Source organism: Ipomoea triloba, chromosome 9 (assembly GCF_003576645.1).
Source record: "Ipomoea triloba cultivar NCNSP0323 chromosome 9, ASM357664v1".
Taxonomy (NCBI): domain Eukaryota; kingdom Viridiplantae; phylum Streptophyta; class Magnoliopsida; order Solanales; family Convolvulaceae; genus Ipomoea; species Ipomoea triloba.
Window position 1 is genome coordinate 12463436 of NC_044924.1, and position 23871 is coordinate 12487306.

At 33.2% G+C, this 23871-nt stretch overlaps 3 protein-coding genes across 3 annotated transcripts; 1 reads left to right on the top strand and 2 right to left on the bottom strand.

Moving 5' to 3' along the window:
- Positions 1-521: 521 nt before the first annotated feature.
- On the bottom strand, positions 522-1223 carry LOC116029564 (agamous-like MADS-box protein AGL80). Its single transcript, XM_031271615.1, has one exon. The coding sequence runs from the start codon at positions 1221-1223 to the stop codon at positions 522-524; it is 702 nt and encodes a 233-aa protein (XP_031127475.1).
- Positions 1224-11484: 10261 nt separating this feature from the next.
- Positions 11485-12225, bottom strand: LOC116029566 (agamous-like MADS-box protein AGL80). The gene has a single exon (XM_031271616.1). It carries the CDS (start codon positions 12223-12225, stop codon positions 11485-11487), a length of 741 nt encoding a protein of 246 aa, XP_031127476.1.
- Positions 12226-19605: 7380 nt separating this feature from the next.
- On the top strand, positions 19606-23132 carry LOC116030093 (cinnamoyl-CoA reductase 1-like). Its single transcript, XM_031272218.1, has 6 exons — positions 19606-19873; positions 20993-21156; positions 21400-21591; positions 21850-22015; positions 22540-22726; positions 22822-23132. Exons 1-6 carry the CDS (start codon positions 19756-19758, stop codon positions 22964-22966), a joined length of 972 nt encoding a protein of 323 aa, XP_031128078.1. The 5' UTR covers positions 19606-19755; the 3' UTR covers positions 22967-23132.
- Positions 23133-23871: the final 739 nt, after the last annotated feature.

Here is a 23871-nt window from a genome sequence, read left to right on the forward strand (position 1 = left end):
GAAAATATAATACTTTTGAGGAAAAATGTAATACTTTTAAATTGAAATATAAAAGTATTGTATTTTTCCTTAAAAGTATTACATTTACCCTTATAAGTAACAAAAATTTTATTCCCCATTAGTATTACATTTGACCATATAAGTATGACATTTATGTATATAAGTATTACATTTGCATCTTGACCCGACCCGACCCGACCCGTCTCACGGTGAGACGGTCTCACACAAGTTTTTGTCCATCAGGGATATGGGAAATTATTATTCATATTAATTGAGTCTAATTTAATACTTGAGCAATAGATATGTCATTTATTATCTTTTTTTTCTTTTAATAATTTGTATCAATGCAAAGAGATACACAGGTTATTTTTTTTTAAAGAAATAGGACATCTCGTTTTATTATTAATTGAATTGGAAAAAACAAATCAACATAAGAACATACGAAAATGCATAAAATCAATTTAAACAACAAATAAAAACACTTGCAATGCACTACAACATTAGAGAAGTTTGCAGAAACTTCAAGGATTTTGGGAGGTGCTAGGCCCTGGTCCCCCCTGAGTTTGATAATTCGACGCCATTCCAGGATTAAGATTGGGAGACATGGGAGTCTGCACACCCACCATGCCTTGATAGCTTTGCCCAGAAATCACATCCGCTGAAGCAACCACATTGCCTGTCCCAGGCCCAAGAACTGAAGGTGACGCAGCTGCAGAGAGAAAAGGAGCCAGAGTTGGGGATGAATCTCTTACAAGTTCCCTAAACCTCAAACCAACATCAGCCAAGTTCGTGTTTAAAACCCAACCAATGTCATTTAAGTCTGTGAGATTCAAAGAATCAATTGTTTGCTCTCCGGTAAGGATCTGATGCATCAATGCATTCATCTCCCTCTTCCTATTGTTATTCTTCAGATTTAGAAGTTGAGTGCTCAACTTTTCAATCCTTCCCCTATTTAAGGTTTCATGGTCCATCATCCTTCTAGTTTGTTGCTCGTCTGGCAAGTTTAAGAACCTTACAATCAGTTCCTCAAACCTTTCAACAGTAGGCGGCCATATTACAGGCCCCTGCTCAAACGAGCTATACATTATCATGGCAACAACCGCATCGCAAAGAACGGTTAGCTCATTAATCTTCTTGAGCATCCCTCTCTTTCTTTTTCGGTAGGATGTTTTTCTTTTGGATTCATTGACGATATATGTCAATCTTAATCTCCTTCTTGCCATAGTATTGATTGAAAATGAGAGAATAGGAAGAAGTGCTCAAGATTTGTGATTTTTTATTCTTTTATCTTGTGCTGACTATTATGCAGAGATCATACTATATTTATAAGTCATCATATGACCAAAAATGGTTAATTTTTTTTACACATAATTAGATAATATTTTCATTTATAGTAATTTTTTACACATAATAAGATTATATTTTCTTTTATAGTAATTTTTTACACATATATGTATAATATATTTTCTTTTATAGTAATTTTTTTACACATAATTAGATTACATTTTCTTTTATAGTAATTTTTTACACATAATTAGATTATATTTTCTTTTATAGTAATGTTACAGTCTGTCACGAGATTTTTTACCTAAATTTTAAAATATAAATTTGGAAGCTAAAAAAAACATATTTGTTTCTTTGATTAATTCCTTATGAGGTTGGGCAATTCAATATTTCTATGAATGTTATTTTCTACTTACTAATATAGTAGAATATATCACAAAGGGAAGATATTGATTTCTAATTAATTGCTATTACATTCAATTGATTAAAATTATTTTTTTAATTGTTGCTACTAGGTCAAATTTAATTGTTGCTTTTTGAATATGAGTTTACCCTACAAAATATAAGATAATCTATATATGTTATTTTTAAATTATTATTTTCGTCATATTCAGATTTAAACATAATATTTATCCAAATTAATATCATCATATAATTGAATAAACCTCTTTTATTTACCAGTATGTCTAATTGATTGAAATTAACTTGTAATGTGTTGTTATTAGATCTAATTAATTATATAATTTGTTATTATGTAGTTTTTTCGTATAATTAATAATCGATTAAATGTTAAGATAATTAATCTAAAATAATAAAAAGATGAAATTATCTATATCCTCATTTTTGTTATTTATTTTTTTTGGAAATTTTATTTTATATATGTTCATATTCAAACATAATATGAACATATACTGCTTTTCCCCAACTTTTTCAATCACAGTTGGTGGAGGCAGAAAATTTAAAAAAAGTTATTACCAATTTCGATAGTGATGGGAAAATTGTTTATCATCATGATAAGGTGTGGTTTAACGGTGGATGGAAAGTAGGTTGGAGAATGAAGATTCTCTCGGATATATTCTCAAAGGATGGACACTTGAAATTGAATAGTGTCTTGTCAAATACAAGCACGCATTTCCAATACAAAGCTAGGAAGGTTTGTTGTTTGTGCAAGGAAATAGGGTCAAAGTATAGAGAGCAATGTAAAGTAAAGGCAAGCAAGTAAACTAAAAGTAAGCAAGGGAATGGAAGGTGAATTGGATGCCCTTAGATTGCAATGTAGAGACCTTGGAAATAAATGGAACTAAATAAGTGATGAATTGAGGTTTATGTGAGATGACTACCAATACCATAGCCATTTTAGGTCTTGATGACATACACTTCTTATCTTATTATTTTAATCCATTATTTTCTTATGAATTGTTATGGATGGTAGCGAGGTTAGGTAGAGCCATGGAGTATACTCCCTATCACTGTCCTCATTCGAAAAATTCCTCATTGGTACACTTCAGCATTCTCGTCCCCACTAGAGATAAAAAAAAATCTTCATCCAGTTCGCCGTCCCTGCAAAGAATTCTCGGAGATGAGTAATTCCCATCAACGGTCAACCTCTAGTCACGCTAGTATAATTCATAATACTTAAGTAAAAAAATTTCAAAAATTTAAATTTTAATCTTAATAAAATACTTAAGTATTGATTAATTATCAATGATAACAAAAATGTCAAATATAATATTCAAATAATTTTAGTGTAAATAAGAATACAAATATATAATTATAAAATGTCAACACATCCAATATATAAATACAATACAATCACTCTACAACCGTAAAAGAATAACAACAACAACAATAATAATAATAATAACAACAACAACAACAACAACAACAACAACAACAATAACAATAACTGTAATTGTACAAATGATACACGGTCCTTTTTAATTGGCTATATTATTTGTCAAAAATACACTTAACCTATATGTTTTATTATAGTTTTTGGACCGTCAGTCAGGTTGTCCGCCAGTGTTGAAAGGGAGGCTAAGTCAGCATATGCTGTCTCAGACAGCAAGCTCTCAACAAGGAATTAGTCAACATATTTATTTTATGTGGCTAACAGCTTTTTAAGGGATTGTGGCTCTCATTTAATCAAGGATTATTCAGCTCTATTTTTGTGAGGTTTGTTAAGAGATTCTAAGCTATAAATATGAAGGCACTTGAAGCTCTAATTTTCATCTCTTCACACATTAAATGTTCAGAGCTTCACACGTGAATTTCAAGTGAATTACTTTGGAGAATTAATGGCGTTTTGCAACTGTCTTTGAGACTGAAGTTGATGCTGAGTCGTGGTGATGAATTGAAGATTTCCCGGCTTGCAGTTTTGCCAATTCAAGTGTAGATGTTGAAGGTTGTGTTGGTTTAGGACCATTGTATGTTTGGGCATATATTCCAACTGTTGTAACCTTGGTGATCATCTAGTGGATTGAGCGAAAGCTGAGTAGGCCCGCAGATGTAGGAGTTCTAGCTCGGAACTGCGTGATCATTTCTTGTGTCCGGGTTCATTTCTTTTACTTTTGTTTTTATATTTGTTTGTCTTTTAGTATTATCTAATCTGGACTAATAACTATAAAAACGTTAAATATTTTCTGAACCCTTAAAGTCTTGCATTCAAGATCCACGAAGTAATTTCAATTGGTATCAAAGCCCGGAGACTTAATTTATTAGTCTAACAATCTCTTCACTGCCCCCTTCTTGTCTATACATACCACATACTCTTATAAACTTGGAGATGTGCGCATGAGGATCCTATGATGGCAATCCTGAGTATTGGCTATTTTGCACCAAAGTGAGTATGGTTGGATATACATGGAAGTTGACATTTTCCATATGTGGTACATAGATCGAATTGTGCATATTAAAGTCTGGCGTCATATAATCGGCGATTGATCTTTGTCGTTCTTGAGGTATTACATAGTAATCTTCTTCTCTTATATGTTATTGTGGATTTGCTCTATTAACTTGTGGTTCTTCCAAAATTGGTTCTTCCTGATTAATCGGTCCTAGAGGATTAACTGGCACAGGGGGGCGGGTTTGGTATAGTTGCTCCTCTCCCTGGGGGATTTCTTGTTGCGCTTGACGAAGCCATTTGTGATTTTTGGATGCTTTTCTTCCGAGTTGCTCTGTTAATTTCTAGAATATAAGGGAGTAAACCTTGATTCCCTTTTGCTCTCGTGTGCATTCACCTGTTAAGATTACCAATGAAGCAAATAATCCACAATTGACTAAAAGTAGTCAATTGGGTAAGTAACAAGAACAAGTAAAATAGAAAATAAAACAAAGTAAAATGTTATGGATTAACAATGCTCAAATCTCACAATCATTCAATCAAAATAAACAAAACAATTGACAACCTATTGCCTTCCCCGGTAACGGCGCCATTTTGACAGGATGCAGTTTTGCGTAGCGGTGAGGTGTCAAAAGATATGTGAATGTGATAAAACGGAAAGTCTACGACTCCCCGAGTGTCGGTCTCGAAGGAAGGACGTGGAGGTTGTTGGTCCCAAGGGGATGGGGTACAAGTCTAGAGGGGGGGTGAATAGACTTGTATAAGATTTTGCAAATCTTTTTCGACTTCTCGTGTGTATTGGACTTAGGATGTTTAGGTCTGATACCTCACAAGATGAAGACAAAGTTTTATGCGCAGCGGAAAGGTTATCCCCTTTTAGTTAGCACGAGTTTGAGTTAGTTCGAGAGGTGCGGTTATATGCAGTGCAGTTCGAGAGTTAGATCGAGAGATAAAGACAGAAAGTAAATGCGAGAGAGATTTTTAAGTGGTTCGGCCAACCCGCCTACATCCACTCTTCTTCCAGAAACTCCCTGGAAGGATTGCACTAAAACTTCCCTTTTTAGTACAATATCGAGCGCTTGAGCTTTGATCACGAAGCCCGCCTCAAGCCTCAGGTTTTTCGCCCCGCTTCTTGTTACTCCACCTATCGAGCACTTGAGCTTTGATCACCAAGCCCGCCTCAAGCCTCAGGATCTTCACAAGACAGCTCCCAGGTTACTCCGCCTCTCCTCAGGTTTTTCTCCCCGCTTCCAGTTACTCCACCTCTCGAGCACTTGAGCTTTGATCACCAAGCCCGCCTCAAGCCTCAGGATCTTCACTAGACAGCTGCCAGGTTACTCCGCCTCTTCTTGCTTAATCCAAAGCAAGGACCTTTGGTTGTCATAGTTGAGTGTAACAAGCTCCAATCTGACCAAAAGCTATCGTTGAATCAACTTCGATGTAGAGCTGCTTCGGTCACCTTCTAGATGTATAGCAGTTTAAGCTTTGTAACTCTCTCAAACACTAAGATGTGTTCTCTCGCTATTTTGAATATCAGGATGATATTCCGGATTGAGCTCAGGCACTTGAACGTTTGAAATAGACACCTCTTAAGATTTTCAGAATGAACTCACTTCTTCTGACCAAGACTTCCCTTCTTTTTCTCTCTTTTTTCCTTCGTGTCTTCACGTCCTTTTTATATGAGAGTTAAGGAATAATTCCGTTGGAGGGAAAATTATTCCGTTTGAAATTTGTCTCCCATGCTGTGTATGGGACTTGCATCTTTTCAGCATTTTTCATGGAGTAGTGGTCTTGTAACTTGAACCTTTTGTTTGGTAGTGGATATTCCATAATCCACTTTCTTGAGTCCATGCTCCACTTGCTACTTTTGGTAAAAGTTACTCTTTTTAAATTCCCATTGATTCTCGTTCTAGGGAATAAGATCGACTTTGGATTAGTGCACCTTCTATCCGTTTGTTGTGGAATTCTGATGTGGCATCCACTTCTGGCACCTCCTTAATATTTTATCTCCATGATATTCTTCTTCTCCAAACTTTATTCATGCTTCCTGACCGTCATTCAGCCTTTTGGAGAAATGTCAGTTTATCGAGACCAAAGTTGATGTCTCGATTGTTTGATGTCTTGATCCCCATGTATCGAGAGATCTATCTCTCGAATTCTGCTTATGTCTCGAACTGGGTTGTTGTATCGAGAGGTCCTACCTCTCGAACTCTGCTTATGTTTCGAGACTTAGTTGGTGTCTCGCAGACCCTTATTCCTCCAGTGTTGTCCCGTGCCTTCTTCTGATCTATCTATAGGATTACAACACGAGACTTTCTAAATGTTCACACAAGTTTAACTTAAGCTTAAATATTTTCCGAGTTGAGCTCAAGTTACCCGGTTGTATTTTCGCTCTTAGTTTACTTGTCGAACTTACATTGATTCCTATCTTTCGAGACTTAGGGGATTCTAAAATACATTTTGGTATCATCAAAACCTAATACATTATGTTCCTAACAATTTCCCCCTTTTTGATGATGCCAACACTTATACTTACTTGTATGCCTGATTAGCAAGAAAAGATCATTGATTTTATTTTCAGCGCATACGGTAAGTTTGACAAGCGAGCTAATCTGCTAAAGTATGAAGTAAGAACTCACGCAACACCCCACCTATGTGTACTAGGGCTTCTTGGACTTAGGAGTGCCTTTAAGCAACCAAAGTCCTAAGAGACATTAATATTTTATCAAACACTTTAGCTACACACTTTCCTACTATTCTTAAGAAGTCCATAGGATCTATGATTGTTACAAAGATTTCAATCCCAACTCTAATCAAAGACATGAAAGAGTCAAGAGCTCAATCTCTCATCTAGATTGGCCAAATCCAAACAAGATATCATCAAAACAACAATCAATAGACAAGAATAGAAATTCCAACAATCCAAGCAATTAAATAAAAAAGAAGACATAAGATCATCACACTAGCAACATATCTTCACACAATCCAAACCCTAGATTAAACTAGTCACTCATAATCAAGAATTCAAAGACAATAGCTAATTCAATCTAAGCACAAGATAATGAGAATAAAATAGATTAAGATGTAGTAGAGATCACCTAGTAATGAAATATAATGTTCTTCAATCCAAGCTTGTTGTCTTTCTTACAAGGTGAAATTGCTAAGCTAAATTATCCTAAAAACTAAGAAATGAAAAGGGAATTTTCTAATGATGAAAGAAGGAGGAACTCTCCCCCAAAATTGGAAAAAGGGAAGAACTCCCCTGAAATTCTATCAAGGGGCCTTAAATAGTCTCCAAAATTTCGCCCTAGAAAATATTCTCGCGTAGTGTCCCATCCACGCTTCCCACACGCGTGGTTGCGTGTGTGGTCGGTTACTGGAATTCTGTCACGCCACTCAACACGCGTGTGGGCTTCATTCCGGGTCCTTCGGGGCTCCAGACTTGCTCGGTTTGCTTCTCAAGCTCGTTCTTTGTTCCTAATAGCTCCCGGGACCTCTGTACTGTCTCAAATCATGCTAAGGGTAGCTTCGTGTGCGGTTAACGAATTTAAAGCACAAATTCTCAGAGATTTATCATTTAAGGATACTGAAAACGCTATAAAGCACCCTAGTTTATATTCAAATAATGGGAATCTTGGTAGCTTATCAGCTGTTCTCTTGGCACAAAGACTAGAACTGGCCGAGTAATCAAACAGTGTGCACGCGTGAAAGATCCGAGTTCGGCAGTGATGGAGAGCCAGACCTCACGGGCAGTATTATGGCCAACCGCGAGGTACATCACCTCGTCGAAGAGCGAGGAGATGAGGAGGGAGAGCATTGGTTGATCCTATTGCACCCATGCGGCGTGGGCTGGGTTGGGCGTCATAGTGGCAGCAGCAGAGCTCGTGGCGGGAGCGGTGATAGTGGTGGCCGGTGGACACTGGCATTCACCGTCAATGAACCCGAGGAGACTTTGGCCGCGTAGGAAGGGGACCAACTGAGTACGACAGAAGAGAGAGTTGCGCGTGGTTATCTTAATAGAAATGAAATGGTGCGCCGAAGAGAGGGGGTATGAAGGTGGCGGCCGGAGCCGCGGGAGTGGTGGCCGAAGCCGCAGTATGGTTGGCGGTGTTGCTGGTGGCCATCGGAGAGGATGTCAGGTTTGAGGAGAGAGAGAGAAAGTGTGGTGGGAGGTCCTTGAGCACTCATTATGGTGATACACTAGGCGGCTGGCCTGCGCATAACACCTAGGCGTCGATTAATCAAGGCAGGATTTTTGCAACACTGGTTGCACTTCACACTACACCTTCATTTGGTAAGAGCTTACATATGTTTAAGCCTCAATTGGGTTTGGAGAACCTATTATTTTACGCTATGTTCATGGAGGTTTCCTTAAAGAAATTGCAAGGAGAGATTTCACAAGTCCTGTAAACTATTTTCAGTTAGCTTGACCCTCTCCCTTTAGTCAAAATCTTTTCATTTTTACAAGGGTTTGGCCATGGGTGTGATTTTTGACAAATTTTACTATGGAAGGTGCTATTCGCTAATGTCTATATAGCATACTCCCTGCTAGCCCGAGTTAACATTGTATAACTGTTGCATATACTCTAAATTTTTTTTTAAAAGTGAAAATTTACATAGTATATATGGCGGTTAGACGTATATAACCGCCGTATATACTATAATATATTTTAAAAAACATAACGTATATACGACGGTTATTGTATAACCACCTTATATACTCTAAATACTTAAAAAAAAAAAAAACTATATAGTATATACGGCAGTTAAATACATATAACCGCCATATATTTTATAAATATATAAAATAATTAAAAAATGGATGCCATCAGTTATTGCAACCCCAACGTACATACTCCGTCAGCACTTTCCAGGGAGTATAGTCCCTATCACAGCATTCTCCGTCACGTTAGTATAATTCATAATACTTAGTAAAGAAATTTCAAAAATTTAAATTTTAGTCTTAATAAATTATTAAGTATTGATTAATTCTCAATGATAACAAAAATGTCAAATATAATATTCAAATAATTTTAATGTAAATAAAAATACAAAAATATAATGAAAAAATGTCAACACATCCAATATATAAATAGAATAAAAACACTCTACAACCTTAAAACAACAACAACAACAATAATAATATTGTTGTTGTTTGTTGTTGTTGTTAGTTGTTGTTACTGTTGCTGCTGTTATAAGAATCAGAGTGGGAGTGGGGTATTTTCATCCCCGCCCCCTTTCCCCAATTTTCCCACTCCCCATCTCCGTTGTAATGGGGAACGAGAATCCTCATCAGGAACATGGGAAATTGTTATTCCTATTAATTATGTCTAATTTAATACTTGAGCAATATATAATAAGTCATTTATTATCTTTCTATTATAATTTGTGTCCATGCAAAGAGATATGAACTTTTATTTTATATATTTATGTATTTTGAGAAAGATTTTGTGCAACTCAAATTTGTCAATGCAAAGCTCTTGAACCCTTTAAACTGTAGGAGGCCATTAATCTTCTTGAGCTCAAATGAGATATACATTATCATGGCAACATCCGCACCGCAAAGAATGGTGAGCTCATTAATCTTCTTGAGCATCTCTCTCTTTCTTTTTTGGTAAGATGTTTTTCTTTTGGATTGATTGACGATAAATGCCAATCTTAATCTCCTTCCTGCCATGGTTGGAAATGAGAGAATAGGTTGAAGTGCTCAAAATTTGTGGTTTTTTTATTCTATATCATGTACTAACTATTATGCAGAGATGATATATACAATATTTATAGGTACTTATATGACAAAAATTGGTTAATTTTTTTTTATACAGATAATTAGATTATATTTTCTTTTATAGTAATGTTCGTTACAATCTGTCACAAGAGTTTTTTCCTAATATTCATTATATGACTTATTAAGGTTATTTTATTAAATTTTTACTATTTAATGATTAAGTGAATTCTATATTAAGAGTGATGCAATGTTCTTGACATGTAATTACTTATTTTAATTTTTTAGTTGGTTATTAAATGTATTCCTTTTACCGCATGTGGTAGCTAGGTCAATTCTTAAAAATAATAAATATACATATTTTAATCCAACGTTTCGATTTAAACATTAAAAAATAAATTTGGAAGATAAAAAAAACACGGGAAATTGTCATTCCTATTAATTGTGTCTCATTTAATACTTGAGCAATATATAATATGTCATTTATTATCTTTCTATTATAATTTGTGTCCATGCAAAGAGATATGAACTTTGATTTATATAATTTTGTATTTTGAGAAAGATTTTGTGCAACTAAAATTTGTCAATGCAAAGCAAAGCTCTTGAACCCTTTCAACTGTAGGAGGCCATATGACTGGCCCTTGCTAAAATGAGCTATAGATTATCATGGCAACATCCACACTGCAAAGAATGTTGAGCTCATTAATCTTCTTGGGAATCCATCTCTTTCTTTTCTGGTAGGATGCTTTTCTTTTGGATTGATTGACGATATATGACAATCTTAATCTCTTTCTTGCCATGGTTGGAAATGAGAGAATAGGTTGAAGTGCTCAAAATTTGTGATTTTTTATTCTATATGATGTGATGACTATTATGTCTGGTGATATAATATTTATAGGTCCTCAAATGACCAAAATTGGTTAAATTTTTTTTTTTTTTTACAGATAATTAGATTATATTTTCTTTTATAGTAATGTTCGTTACAACCTGTCACAAGATTTTTTTCCTAATATTCATTATATGACTTATTAAGGTTACTTTATTAAATTTTTACTATTTAATGAATAAGTGAATTCTATATTAAGAGTGATGCAATTTCTTGATGTGTAATTACTGATTTTCATTTTTATAGTTGGTTAGTAAATTTATTCCTTTTACCGCATGGGGTAGCTAGGTTAATTCTTAAAATTAATAAATATAAATATTTTAATGCAATGTTTGGATTTAAACATTAGAAAATAAATTTGGATGCTAAAAAAACACATGGAAAATTGTCATTCATATTAATTGTGTCTAATTTAATACTTTAGCAATAGATATATCATTTATTATCTTTCTGTTACAATTTGTGTCAATGCAAAGAGATAATGAACTTTGATTTTATATATTTATATATGGATTTTGGGAAGGATTTTGTGCAGCTCAAATTTGTCAATGCAAAGAGATATAAACCTTGATTTTTTTATATTTATGTATTTTGAGAAGGATTTTCTGCAGGCAACTCAACTTTATTAATTGAACTGGAACAAACAAAAAACACATAAAAACATATGAAAATGTTTGAAATCAATTTAAACAACAAATAAGAAAAACTTCATTGCACTGCACTACAGCATTAGAGAAGTTTGCAGAATCTTCAAGGATTTTTGGAGGTGCTAGGCCCGGGTCCCCCCTGAGTTGGGTCATTTTGAACACTGCTATTCATAAAACTCCAATTTTGATAATTCGACGCCATTCCAGGATTAAGATTGGGAGACATGGGAGTTTGCATACCCACCATGCCTTGATAGCTTTGCCCAGAAAACACATCCGCTGGAGAAACCACATTGCTTGTCCCAGGCCAAAGAACTGAAGGTGACGCAGTTGCAGAGAGAAAAGGAGCCAGAGTTGGGGATGAATCTCTTACAAGTTCCCTAAACCTCACACCAACATCAGCCAAGTTCGTGTTTAAAACCCAACCAATGTCATTTAAGTCTGTGAAATTCAAAGAATCAATTGATTGCTCTCCGGTAAGGATCTGATGCATCAATTCATTCATCTCCCTCTTCCTATTCTTATTCTTCAGATTTAGAAGTTGAGTGCTCAACTTTTCAATCCTTCCCCTATTTAAGGATTCATTGTTCATCATCCTTCGAGTTTGTTGCTCGTCCGGCAAGTTCAAAAACCTTACAATCAGTTCCTCAAACCTTTCAACAGTAGGCGGCCATATTACAGGCCCCTGCTCAAACGAGCTATACATTATCATGGCAACAACAGCATCACAAAGAATTGTGAGCTCATTAATCTTCTTGAGCAGCCCTCTCTTTCTTTTTTGATAGGATGTTTTTCTTTTGGATTCATTGACGATATATGCCAATCTTAATCTTCTTCTTGCCATAGTATTGATTGAAAATGAGAGAATAGGAAGAAGTGCTCAAGATTTGTGATTTTTTATTCTTTTATCTTGTGCTGACTGACTATTATGCAGAGATCGTACTATATTTATAGGTCCTCATATGACAAAAAATGGTTAATTTTTTGCACATTATTAGAAAATATTTTATTTTATAGTAATTTTTTACACAAAATTAGATTATATTTTCTTTTATAGTAATTTTTTACACAAAATTAGATTATATTTTCTTTTATAGTAATTTTTTACACAAAATGAGATTATATTTTCTTTTATAGTATTTTTTTTTACAGAAAATGAGATTATATTTTCTTTTATAGTAATGTTACAGCCTGTCACAAGATTTTTTTCCTATTATTATTCATTATATGACTTATTAAGTTTATTTTATTAAATTTTTACTATTTAATGATTAAGTGAATTCTATATTAAGAGTACGTGATGGGATGTTCTTGACGTGTAATTACTTACTTTCATTTTTTTTAATTAGTTGTTTTAATTGTTGCTATTAGGTCAAATTTAATTGTTGCTTTCTGAATATGAGTTTACCCTACAAAATATAAGATAATATATGTTATTTTTAAATTATTATTTTCGTCATATTCAAATTTAAACATAATATTTATCCAAATTAATATCATCATAATTGAATAAACCTCTTTTATTTACCAGTATGTCTAATTGATTGAAATTAACTTGTAATGTGTTGTTATTAGGTCTAATAAAGTATATAATTTGTTATTTTGTAGTTTTATCATATTCAAATTTTCTAGATCCAACTGATTAAAATTATTTTTAAATTTTTTACAATTAGATTTAATTTAATTGTCTAATTATATTGTTTTAGTTTTTAGTTGTTTATATTAATTTGTAAATGTTATAAGATATATGAAGAAAATTGAATATATTTTATATAATTTACGTAATGTTACTCCTTGTTACCAAAATTTTATATAATATTATTTGTATGACTTATTACTGTTATTTTATTAATTGTGTTTTCTATTTAATTATTAAGTGATTTCTATATTAATAACAATGATGCAATATTCCTCTTAAATATACTTCTTAATATCAACATCTTGACGTTACACAACTTTATTAGTGTTTTTTTTTTCAATAGTTGGTAATTAAATGAATTCCTATGTAAGTCAATTCATGAAAAATATAATGCATGGGCATATGTAAGTTTTGTTAGTGGAAGAATGGGCATGGAGATACGTGAGATGAAAATTTGTAAGCCTATGTATAATTTTATATATTTTAAGGGGAAAGAGTTAGTTAAATAAGCTCAGAAACTTTACGTGAAAAGTCAATTAGATACTTAAATTTTTAAAAAGTTCAATTACATCATTTGACATATTATATTGAGTCAATAAAGTTCAAGAATCGGTAAATGGCATGCTATTTATAACAGTTCTGGCATTATTTTTGGCACGATTAATCTAAATTATTAATCACCGATTCTTTTTCATTTTCTTCCGCAAAATCTACCTTATGTTCATTATATTAATAGTAAAATAACCGATTTTTAATCTAAATTATTAATAACCGATTCTTTTCCCTTTTTTGCACAATCTTCCTTATATTCATATTCATTAGATTAATTAGTAATTTTATGAACATTATGGATTCTTGAATTTCATATCCTTTTCTATTTTTTTTATTGCTAACCTTATTATTATTATTATTATTATTATTATTATTATTATTATTATTATTAAGTGAAATTACAGATCCTTTTCTATTTTCCTTTTTTTACTCCAAACCTTATTATTATTATTAAGTGAATTACGGATCCTTTTCCAATTTTCCTTTTTTACTTCTAATCTTTAATGCATCCAATGGTCCTCTGAGTATTAGCGATTTACTAGTTCTGGTCCCTCGACTTTTAAATGACCTCCAATGGTCCTCCAAGTTTAATAAAAAAATGATTGCTATAAAAATTAGTAGTAATTTTCATGTTTCTTATTATTAGTAGTAATTTAATTTAATGTATAATTGTAGTACGAATAGGAATTGTATTACCATATTTTACAATATTACATTGCAGAGAAGTATATGTATAGTATTATTACGATTAGTAATTTTAATCTATAATTGATCAGAAATAGGAAAGTATGAAAGAATATATTTTATTATGAATTGTATTACCATATTTTAATGTACAATTGTATGTAGTACAAATAGGAATTGTATTACCATATTTTACAATATTACGCAAACCTTAATAGCATAGGAGTATTTTGGGCGAAGGTTAAAATGGATGATTTTGTTTTTATTAATAGTATAGATAGTATAGATTACATAATCCTATATATGTCTTCATTGAAGTGTGATATTTTCTTAAGTAATATTAAATTTTCAAAAATTAATTTCAAACTTATTTTATCATTTTTTTTTTAAAAGTGTCATTATCTATCCTTTCAATTTTTTTTTTTAAATTCTAAGTTAAAAACGTAACGGTTGGACCAATAATGATGTATTCCTTTCGTGTTATTGTGATACGTGTGACAGGATGAAGTAAGGCAAATACAGTTGTTTTATGGATTCTTTGCTTACGTATATGCTTCTTTCACATTGATTTGAAACAGTTGTTAATTTATTATCTATAAATAATATTAATATAATATAATGTGTGACGAGAATCCTATACTTGCATGCGGTCCACTGTATTCTACCAACACATTCAATGGGACCCAATGTTTCTCTCGATCTATGTAGTATTACTCATTAAAATGCAAGTTCCAAAATTTGTCGAGAATTTGCGTGCGTTTGAAAGAGAACGTGCAACATTTGTCCTTTCTTCATCCAACGGCTAAGAGAATTCCAGATGTCTTCATCATCTCAACTACTTCTGAAAGTCATTGTTGGTTTGCATTGCCTCTCCAACTGATGAAGTAACTAAGGATTTTTTTTTTTTGAAAACAACTTTGAAGACCAAGCTGGTCTGCTCTGCTGTTCCATCTTTGACATTATCGAAATCTAATTATAATCATTTCATACATTCTTTTACATTGATTTAAAATGGTCCCCAATTTATCATGTATAAATATTATTATTATAATATAATATAATGTGTGATAATACATTAGAATCCTATGCTTGCATGTGGCCCACTGTATTCTACCAATGCATTGAATGGGACCCAATGCTTCTCTGACCAATGTAATATTACTCAACAAATGCAAGTTCCAACACCTCTCTATCATATTCAATATAATTTTAATCTTTTATTTTTTTCTAAAAGAGAAACATTATATGATAATTGAATATGCAATAATTAATGATGATATTTATTTGAAGTTTTATTGTATTTTATATATAAAACCACTATTTAGTTTGGATGAATTACTTTTTAGCTTAGGTGATATATGTTTGGAAGCTAAGACAAATTATTAAAATCATTCAAACATGCTTGACTCTTATTCATTTCTCTAAGCCGTGTTAAATGAGTGGTCTTTACTTGTCATATACTAAGTTATTTAGTTACAATTTAGACTATATATCAGATTGGACCAAGTTGGGTTAGGTAGTAAAAAATCTTGGGTTCAACCAAGCTCACAACGTAACCCAATTTTTTAAGCAATTTTTTTCTTTTATCTATTTCATTAGTTCGAAGATAATACCTTTATCAATTTAAAACAATTGTTGTGAAGCAGCATAAGTTTCTTCATCCTCACCTCATTGCTCCTTGGCCTCTCCGGCCGCCATATATATTAGATATACCAATATGTAAACAAAGGTTAGTATGGTAAGTCTTCATTACATCGCCGGTTCTTGAATTCTGTTGAATTCCTTGGAGGAGTGCGAAGTAATCTGATCAATTCAATGCACATAAAATACAATATAGTCTGATCTTAATTGCTTATTATTTTAGGAGAAAAGAATTCCAAACAAAAAAATATAATTTAGCTTGTTTTACTACAAACAATTCTTAATATTTAATTATTTTATGTATTATTGATTCATCATTACAGGTGCAACTCCAAGAGCCATTGTTGATCTAATGAAAGAAAAAGATCTAACCTTACAACAAGTGGCTATTCACTTGCAGGTCAGAAAGAAACAAATTTCACCCTTTAAACACAACATGAATAATTGTTTTTTTTTTTTAAACAAAATTTATGAGACTAATGAATCTTTTGTAGTCAGATTCACAAAAATTTTTGCATTGCTCAGCAACAGGCAGCTAGAGGTATATATATATATATACTACTTCCATTTCATACATAAAAATGAAAACATTATTTTTTCCATGGAGCTAATAATATAATGCTTGTTCTTTAATTCTTCATCAAGAAGCTGAAGCTGCACAGCTGGAGCTGAAATAGTTTCAAGCCGAGTCCTCCCAGATTGTACATTGATGCCCCTTAGCATACCGCCCTCGATGAGGTTATTAAGAAAACTGTATTTTTATTGTTTTTCCAAACGTTTATACAGTTTAATAATCACAGTTTTTAGCATTACTAACATTTTGCTGGAATAAATGATGGATAGGATGGTGAATTTTTCAGCATCACGGCAAGAAACCATATTGTTCAAGGAGACGTTTCAAGAGTGCATTAAGAAGCCGGTAAATAACAGCCATTTATTGTTGAAACTATTTCAAGAACCAATTTATTTGGTTTACTTCAGTTGCATTGCAGTAATTAATAGTGGACACTTTAATTAGCAGATTGATGTTGCTGGTGTTGATGAGGAGGATGAAGAAGAAGAAGATAATGGTCCTGTTTGGTAAATGGTTGTTGGCTGTGGGTTAGAAGGTATGAGTTTTTGATAACATTAGATGATTGTAAAAAGTTGTTTGATAAATTAGCTGTTAGCTGATAGTTGTTTGGTATAATTTTTTTTCTCAAAAAGCTAATTGAAAAGGCGGCTTTGGGTAGTCTTTTAAATTTTAACATTTTGGAGTTACAAAAAGCGTATTAGCCAAACAACTAATAGTGATCAAACTCCAAAAAACTTATTAGCCAAACAACTAATAGTGATCAAATAAGTCAAAATTGACTGATAGGCTGATTATTTATCAAACAGGACCAATGTGACACTGGAGCTGATGTATGGTGGCCGTGGAGAAAGAGACCTAAGATTGAGGGCAAAGTCTCTATCGATCTCACCCTCACAATCAAACTGCCTGCCAATGGCAGTAGTCCTCTGACAATTCCAAGCCCCATGCCTGAATTTCCATTCGGGCCATATTCTTATATATATCGTCCTTTGTATTCCGTTAGATTTGTTTATATCCAAGCCAGTGTAGCTAGGTATGCATCTAGCTACTACCTATTTTGGAGTTGTTGTAGGTAAGATTATCACTTATTTAAGTTATTTATTTTTATTTTGTGACCCCATTTAGTAAAATATTTAATTATATTATTAATAACTCCGCAATCATAATTCAAGACAATAAAAGACTACATTTTCTCATTATATTTTTGAATAACAATAAAAGAAAGAAATATAAACCTAACACATGCGTGGTATAATTCAAACCATGAATATTCACTAAATCCAACTCGCTTAGATGATTTTTTTTTACACAACAATAAGTGGTAAATTGGAGTAAATTTTAAAATTTGTACATATCACATATTCGGTCTACTTAATATTTTAACTATTAACTTTAATATTAGATGAACGAAATTTATTTAAAATTTTGGTAAAGATTTATTTACCTTTAAAACTTTTGAAATTAAGTTATTATGTTATAATATTTATATTATATTAATTTTTATAATAAATTATAAACTTTAATTTGTTTGTTTATTTTATATTATTTAAATTTTTTATTAAGACGGTGAAAAATAGTTTGTATTCACATAATAGAAGTGAAATAAAATTTTAAAATGTGCACTCACTGGTGTTATGGTGAGTTGTGAATTACAATAATGACAAATAAAATTTAAATTATATTTAGTTGTATTATATATATGGATCCTAAACTTTAATTTGAGTATTTTTGTTATATATTGTTTAAGAGCAAATTGTTATTTTGGTCTATTGACTATAGGGGTCCTCTTAATTGCAGTCCACGACTTTCAAAAGTGTTAATTGCATACCCTGACTATTCAATTTTTATTAATTTTGGTCACTCCGGCCAAATTGACGGCCAAATTTCGCCCAAAAATTTTAAAAGTTAAAATAATGAGGGTATTTTAGTCATTTCACTTCTATTTCTTATTCTCCGGCGAGCTCACACTTTTCCGGCGACGGCACACTTCATCCTTCACCCCTCCGGCGAGCCCTTCACACCATCCTTCACATTTTCTTATTCTTCTCTGGCAAATGGAGTCTCGCGTCCTCACTGACACCACCACTCCATCTCTACAGAGCGCAGGAAGTCGCCAGAAAACTAGAAGCTGATACTTAGAATCGGAAAAGTCAAGTGCTTTGCTTCACCTACTTCTTCGACTTCACTGCTGCAGCTTATAGAACCAAAAAATGTTGAATTCATACTCGTGATATTTTCTATGGCATCTTGAAGCTTCCATAGCCGCGAGCGGTGGTGGCGCCAGTGAGGAAGCAAGACTTTATTTGACGGAGTAATACACACATAGATGATAGATCTAGAAAACAAACAACAATACTTCACATGGCAAGTTCAAAAAAATCTTGAATTCAAAGCTTTATAACGTGAAGGATGAAGTGTGCCGTCGCCGGAAAAGTTGGAGCTCACCGGAGAAGAAGAAATAGGGGTGAAATGACTAAAATACCCTCATTATTTTAACTTTTAAAGTTTTCCGGCGAAATGTGACCGTCAATTTGGCCGGAGTGACCAAAATTGATAAAAATTGAATAGTCACGATATGCAATTAACACTTTTGAAAGTCATGGACTGGAATTAAGAGGACCCCTATAGTCAGTGGACCAAAATGACAATTTGCTCTATTGTTTAATTATTTAGTTAGTATTCACACTCAATGGAGCGGAAGTAAATTTCTTAAAAGTACACCCATTCTAATGTGAGTATGTGATGTTGGTGAGTCGTGAAATTACAAGAATGGAACAAATAGTGAATGCAATCAATTAATTTCAAATTAGTCATATTCAAGTTATCCCCAGATTACATATTATAAAACTTGATTAAAAAAATGTTCGACATTTAATACATAGTAAAATTACAAGAATGGAACAGATAGTGAATGCAATGCACGCCTTAGGCACGTCTGACACCTCTATTTTTATTTTTATTTTTTAAATTAATTTTTTTTGTTATCTTCGTTCATTTTCTCTTTTCTAATCATACCTAAAAAATTCTCCAAATACCGCAAATAAACTTTATTGATAAGGATGCTGTAATACAATGAATATCGCGAATGTATTACAAAGCGATAAAAATGTGACGAGCCGAACAGTAACCAGTTTCATTATTCTTTTCTCCAAAAACGTCGTTCTCCATTTGCCGGCTATCTTCTTCTAATCTTCACCATATCAAAGCTCTATAAGTGATTCAGTCAATCAATCCTATCCAATTTGTTCAAAAATCTTTGGAGCTGATATTGGAGAACAAAGAAGATGAGTGGAAAGGGGAAGGTTGTGTGCGTTACCGGTGCCTCCGGCTACATTGCTTCTTGGCTCGTTAAGCTTTTACTTGAACATGGTTACACTGTCAAGGCCACTGTTCGCAACCTCAGTCAGTCTTCTTCTCTTTCTCTCTCTCTCTCTCACTCTCTGTGTTTCTATGTATTTACCTTTTCTTTCTTGAAGTTTTAGCTTCCAGCATCTGATTTAGGAATTTCCATGTCTGGGTTTTGAATTTTGCTTCATTTGCTTTACCAAATTGATGTATTAGGACTTAGTGCTGTCTGGTTCGCCGGAAATATTTGAGAGAACATAATATTGAAATTTCATTAAAAAAATTTATCATAAAATTTCACTGTTTGATTGGTGAAAAAGGAATTACTGAAATATTTGTTATATTTGTTCTGATGTTTAGTTGAATCGCAATGGTGAAGAATAATAAGTGTAAAGATTAAGACGTACATGCACCATAATAATAATAATAATAATAATAACAAAAATAGTAATGACAAACTTATAATTTCTTTCCGTACTTTCAAGGAAAACAAAATACCACTCCTTCCTCTTGGATAACTTTTTCCTCAAAATTAAGGAACCATGAAGAGAGAAATTTTTTCCTTAGGAAATTCTTTTTCCATCCAACTAAACATGCTCTTAAAGCTACATGTGTAATCATAATACCATAGAATTTATTCCATGGCCTTCTAGAAATAAGGTGAGGTTATTGTTTTCAGAGCCTCATATTCTTCAAGCTGTATCTAGATTTTCTTTTTTTTTTTTGTTTAAGGAACATGAAAGTTTAGGTGAGGATTGCTACTCCAATTCAATTGCTAGACATACCACTAGTCTCAAAAGAGGATTTGTGTTTGAATTTACTAATTGCCCATCAAGAACATAGTAGAATTTACAAGCTGTGCAACAAGGGCTGCTTAGTAATTGGAATTGAACCTAAGTCCTTAAACAGTAATATGATGAACCTTACCAACTCAACCAACCCTCATTTGCTCAAATTGTATCTAGATGATCTAGCCATTAACTTGTGTTCCAAAACTGTTATCTCCCAGTGTTTGTGTTTAGGGTATCTTGCTAAACATAAAAGAGAGTAGGAAGCAATGAGATAGTGTTATTTCTAGCTCAAGGGTTGTTTAATGTGTGCTTCATTATGGTCATGTTTCACTTCAACTTGGTAACTCTTACATTTCTCAATCTGTGTCTGTATTATATTTGGCAGATAATCCGAATAAGGTGGCGCACCTCCTTGCACTTGAGGGAGCCAAAGAAAGGCTACATCTGTTTGAAGCTAACTTACTTGAAGAACAATCTTTTGACCCCGCAATTGATGGTTGTGAATGTGTTTTCCACACAGCATCGCCCGTATCCCTCACTGCTTCTAAGGTCAATTATTTAACTTTTCCCGCTTTGATCTGCTTTCACATTATGAATCATCCGAGTAAACCATGTTGAATTTCTAGCGTGCTTGAGGCCTTTTATAAAAGCAGTTCGAGTAGTGTGATTTTGAACTTAAATATATGGCTGATACTCATGGGGAATCACGGAAATGATAAGGGTAACTGAGCCAGTTTATTTGTGTTTCTTATTCTCCTATTTTGTCTGTCAAGAGTTTCTTCCATGTTTCAGGAAGAACTAGTTGATCCTGCATTGAAAGGAACACTTAATGTTCTTAGATCATGTGCAAAAGCATCTTCTGCCAAACGGGTTGTGATAACATCTTCTATGGCTACAATTATGGTCACTGGAAAACCCGTAAGCCCAGATGTTATAATGGATGAAACTTGGTGTTCAGACCCTAAACATTGTGAGGAGACTAAGGTGAGTACACACTAAGTGTAGGACCTGAAGTTTGCTGTTTTGTTAAGAGTTTTCTTTCTTTATGTAAGTAGAGAACGGTGAATAAGTCGCTTATCACAAGTGCAAATCATCGTCAAAATATCATTTTTACAGAGATTTTTTTTCCTTAATCCCTTTCTCAGAAGAGTGGCGCATTCAAAGTGATTTAAATTGAATATGTTCAGTACGTTTTTCTTGGGAAAAGCTTTCTCTTCTAACTAGAGCTGTTCTCATTCAAAGCAATGGTATGCACTTTCCAAGACCTTGGCAGAGGAAGCTGCACAGAGATTCACAAAAGAGAATGGGATTGAATTGGTGACACTGCATCCAGGATTAGTCATTGGTCCTATCTTGCATCCAACTCTTAGTTTGTCTTCGGAGGCAATTTTTAACATTATAAAAGAAGGTATGTAAGGGTCTGTTTACTTCAGGAAACTGTTCTCTATTTTCTGTTTTCTAATTTTGATAATGTGAATAATGTCTAACTTTAAGCGTAAGCAAATAAGTTAAGTTTATATAAGTAAATGCGAGTAGAAATGATTGAAGATGATGATAAGTAAAAGAATATGATAATGAATGTAATCATAGTAATAATAAATGTGTAAGTATATAATGGTGAGAATGTGGTTATAGTGAATATAACAAAATAAATGATTAGAAGATTCCATTTTCCCATTTAGAAAACAATTTTTAAAAGTTCTCAAGTTTTCTAAAAAATTAGAAAATGTTTCAATTTTCAAAATGGAAAATTATACTAGTAAACATGTTTTCTGTTTTCTGTTTTCTATTCTCTAATTCTCCAGTTTTCTGAAATTCTCCGATTAGTAAACGGGTCTTAAGTGTTTCTCCAAGTAACAGGGGTTATGTATGATGTGTCTTGTTTTTCAAGCATTCTATCTTAACAATAGCATTGACTATAATCTGTTATAGGAAAGGAAGCAATGCCTAATGGAATATATAGGTTCGTTGATGTTAGAGATGTCGCACTTGCACATATCAAAGCATTTGAGAATCCTTCGGCTAGCGGGAGATACTGTTTGGTTGAGGTAGTGACGTACTCACATGTGGCTCTCAACATTGTACACAAGCTTTTCCCTTCTCTTCCGATTCCTGACAAGTAAGTTGCATTATAGATTTAGAATGCGTCGAGTGTATATTCTCATTCGGGAAAGTTGTTTTCTTCTAACCTTGAAGATGTTGTTTGGAATTCAGAGGAAAACAGGAGTTGCCATTCGTCGCACCCTATCAAGTCTCCAGGGAAAGGGCAGAAGCCTTGGGCGTTAGCCTCACGCCCCTCGAAATCAGCCTCAAAGACACTGTGGAAAGTTTTAGGGAGCATAACCTCCTCAGCTTCTAAATCTTCAATTCTTCCACTGGAGCCTTCAAGTGAGTAGTTAATGTGCAATGAACCAACATATATGCTACTGTTTTGGCACATGTTCAGATAAATTCTGCATTTATATCATGAAAATAAAAACCTTGGAGACAAGTTTTGATCAGTAAAGCTCTTTTACTTGGGACAATAATCTTTCTCTATCTAAACTAGCTAGCTACATGGAAAATGGTATATTGTATTGTATACACACTATTATCTATCTTCCATAGCCATAAGTGGCAGATTAACCCATCCAAAGCTTTAAAACTCTGTCTTTGCCACCAGAGGCGACTTTCTCACCATCTGGACTCCAATCAACAGCAAAGACCTTCAAAAAGTTGAAGTCAAAATAAATCCATATACCATAGTACCATACTATATAGTGAAAAGTACTCCAAGTTTAACTGTACCGTTTTTCACCCGGGAAGGAGTAGACCTTACCTCATCTGCATGGCCAGGAAGGTCTTGTTTCAACTTTTTTGTCCGAATATCCCAAACCTATATAATGAAAATAAAGAGGTAATTCACTCAAAAATGAAGCTACATTGTTATAGTATGTAACCTGCAAGCAAGAGGCAAGTGATGATTTCAAATGCACTAATTAGGTTAAGTGTTGGATTTTGATGATAGCTTAATGTACAATGATCTTTAGATTGTATCTCAGGACGGATCCGGAAAACTGCTCGAGGTTGATATACTATAGTCAAGACTTTCTCCACAGAAACTGCAAATATATTCATTAAAAGAAGGTTTCATTATTTTAGATTATAATGCTAGTAACGTTTCTTTAAAACAAGGATTAAGTTTGAATAGTTCACTCAGGGATCCAATTACCTTTAATTTGTAGATATAAAATGCATAAGGCAATTTTTCATCTTAAATATAAG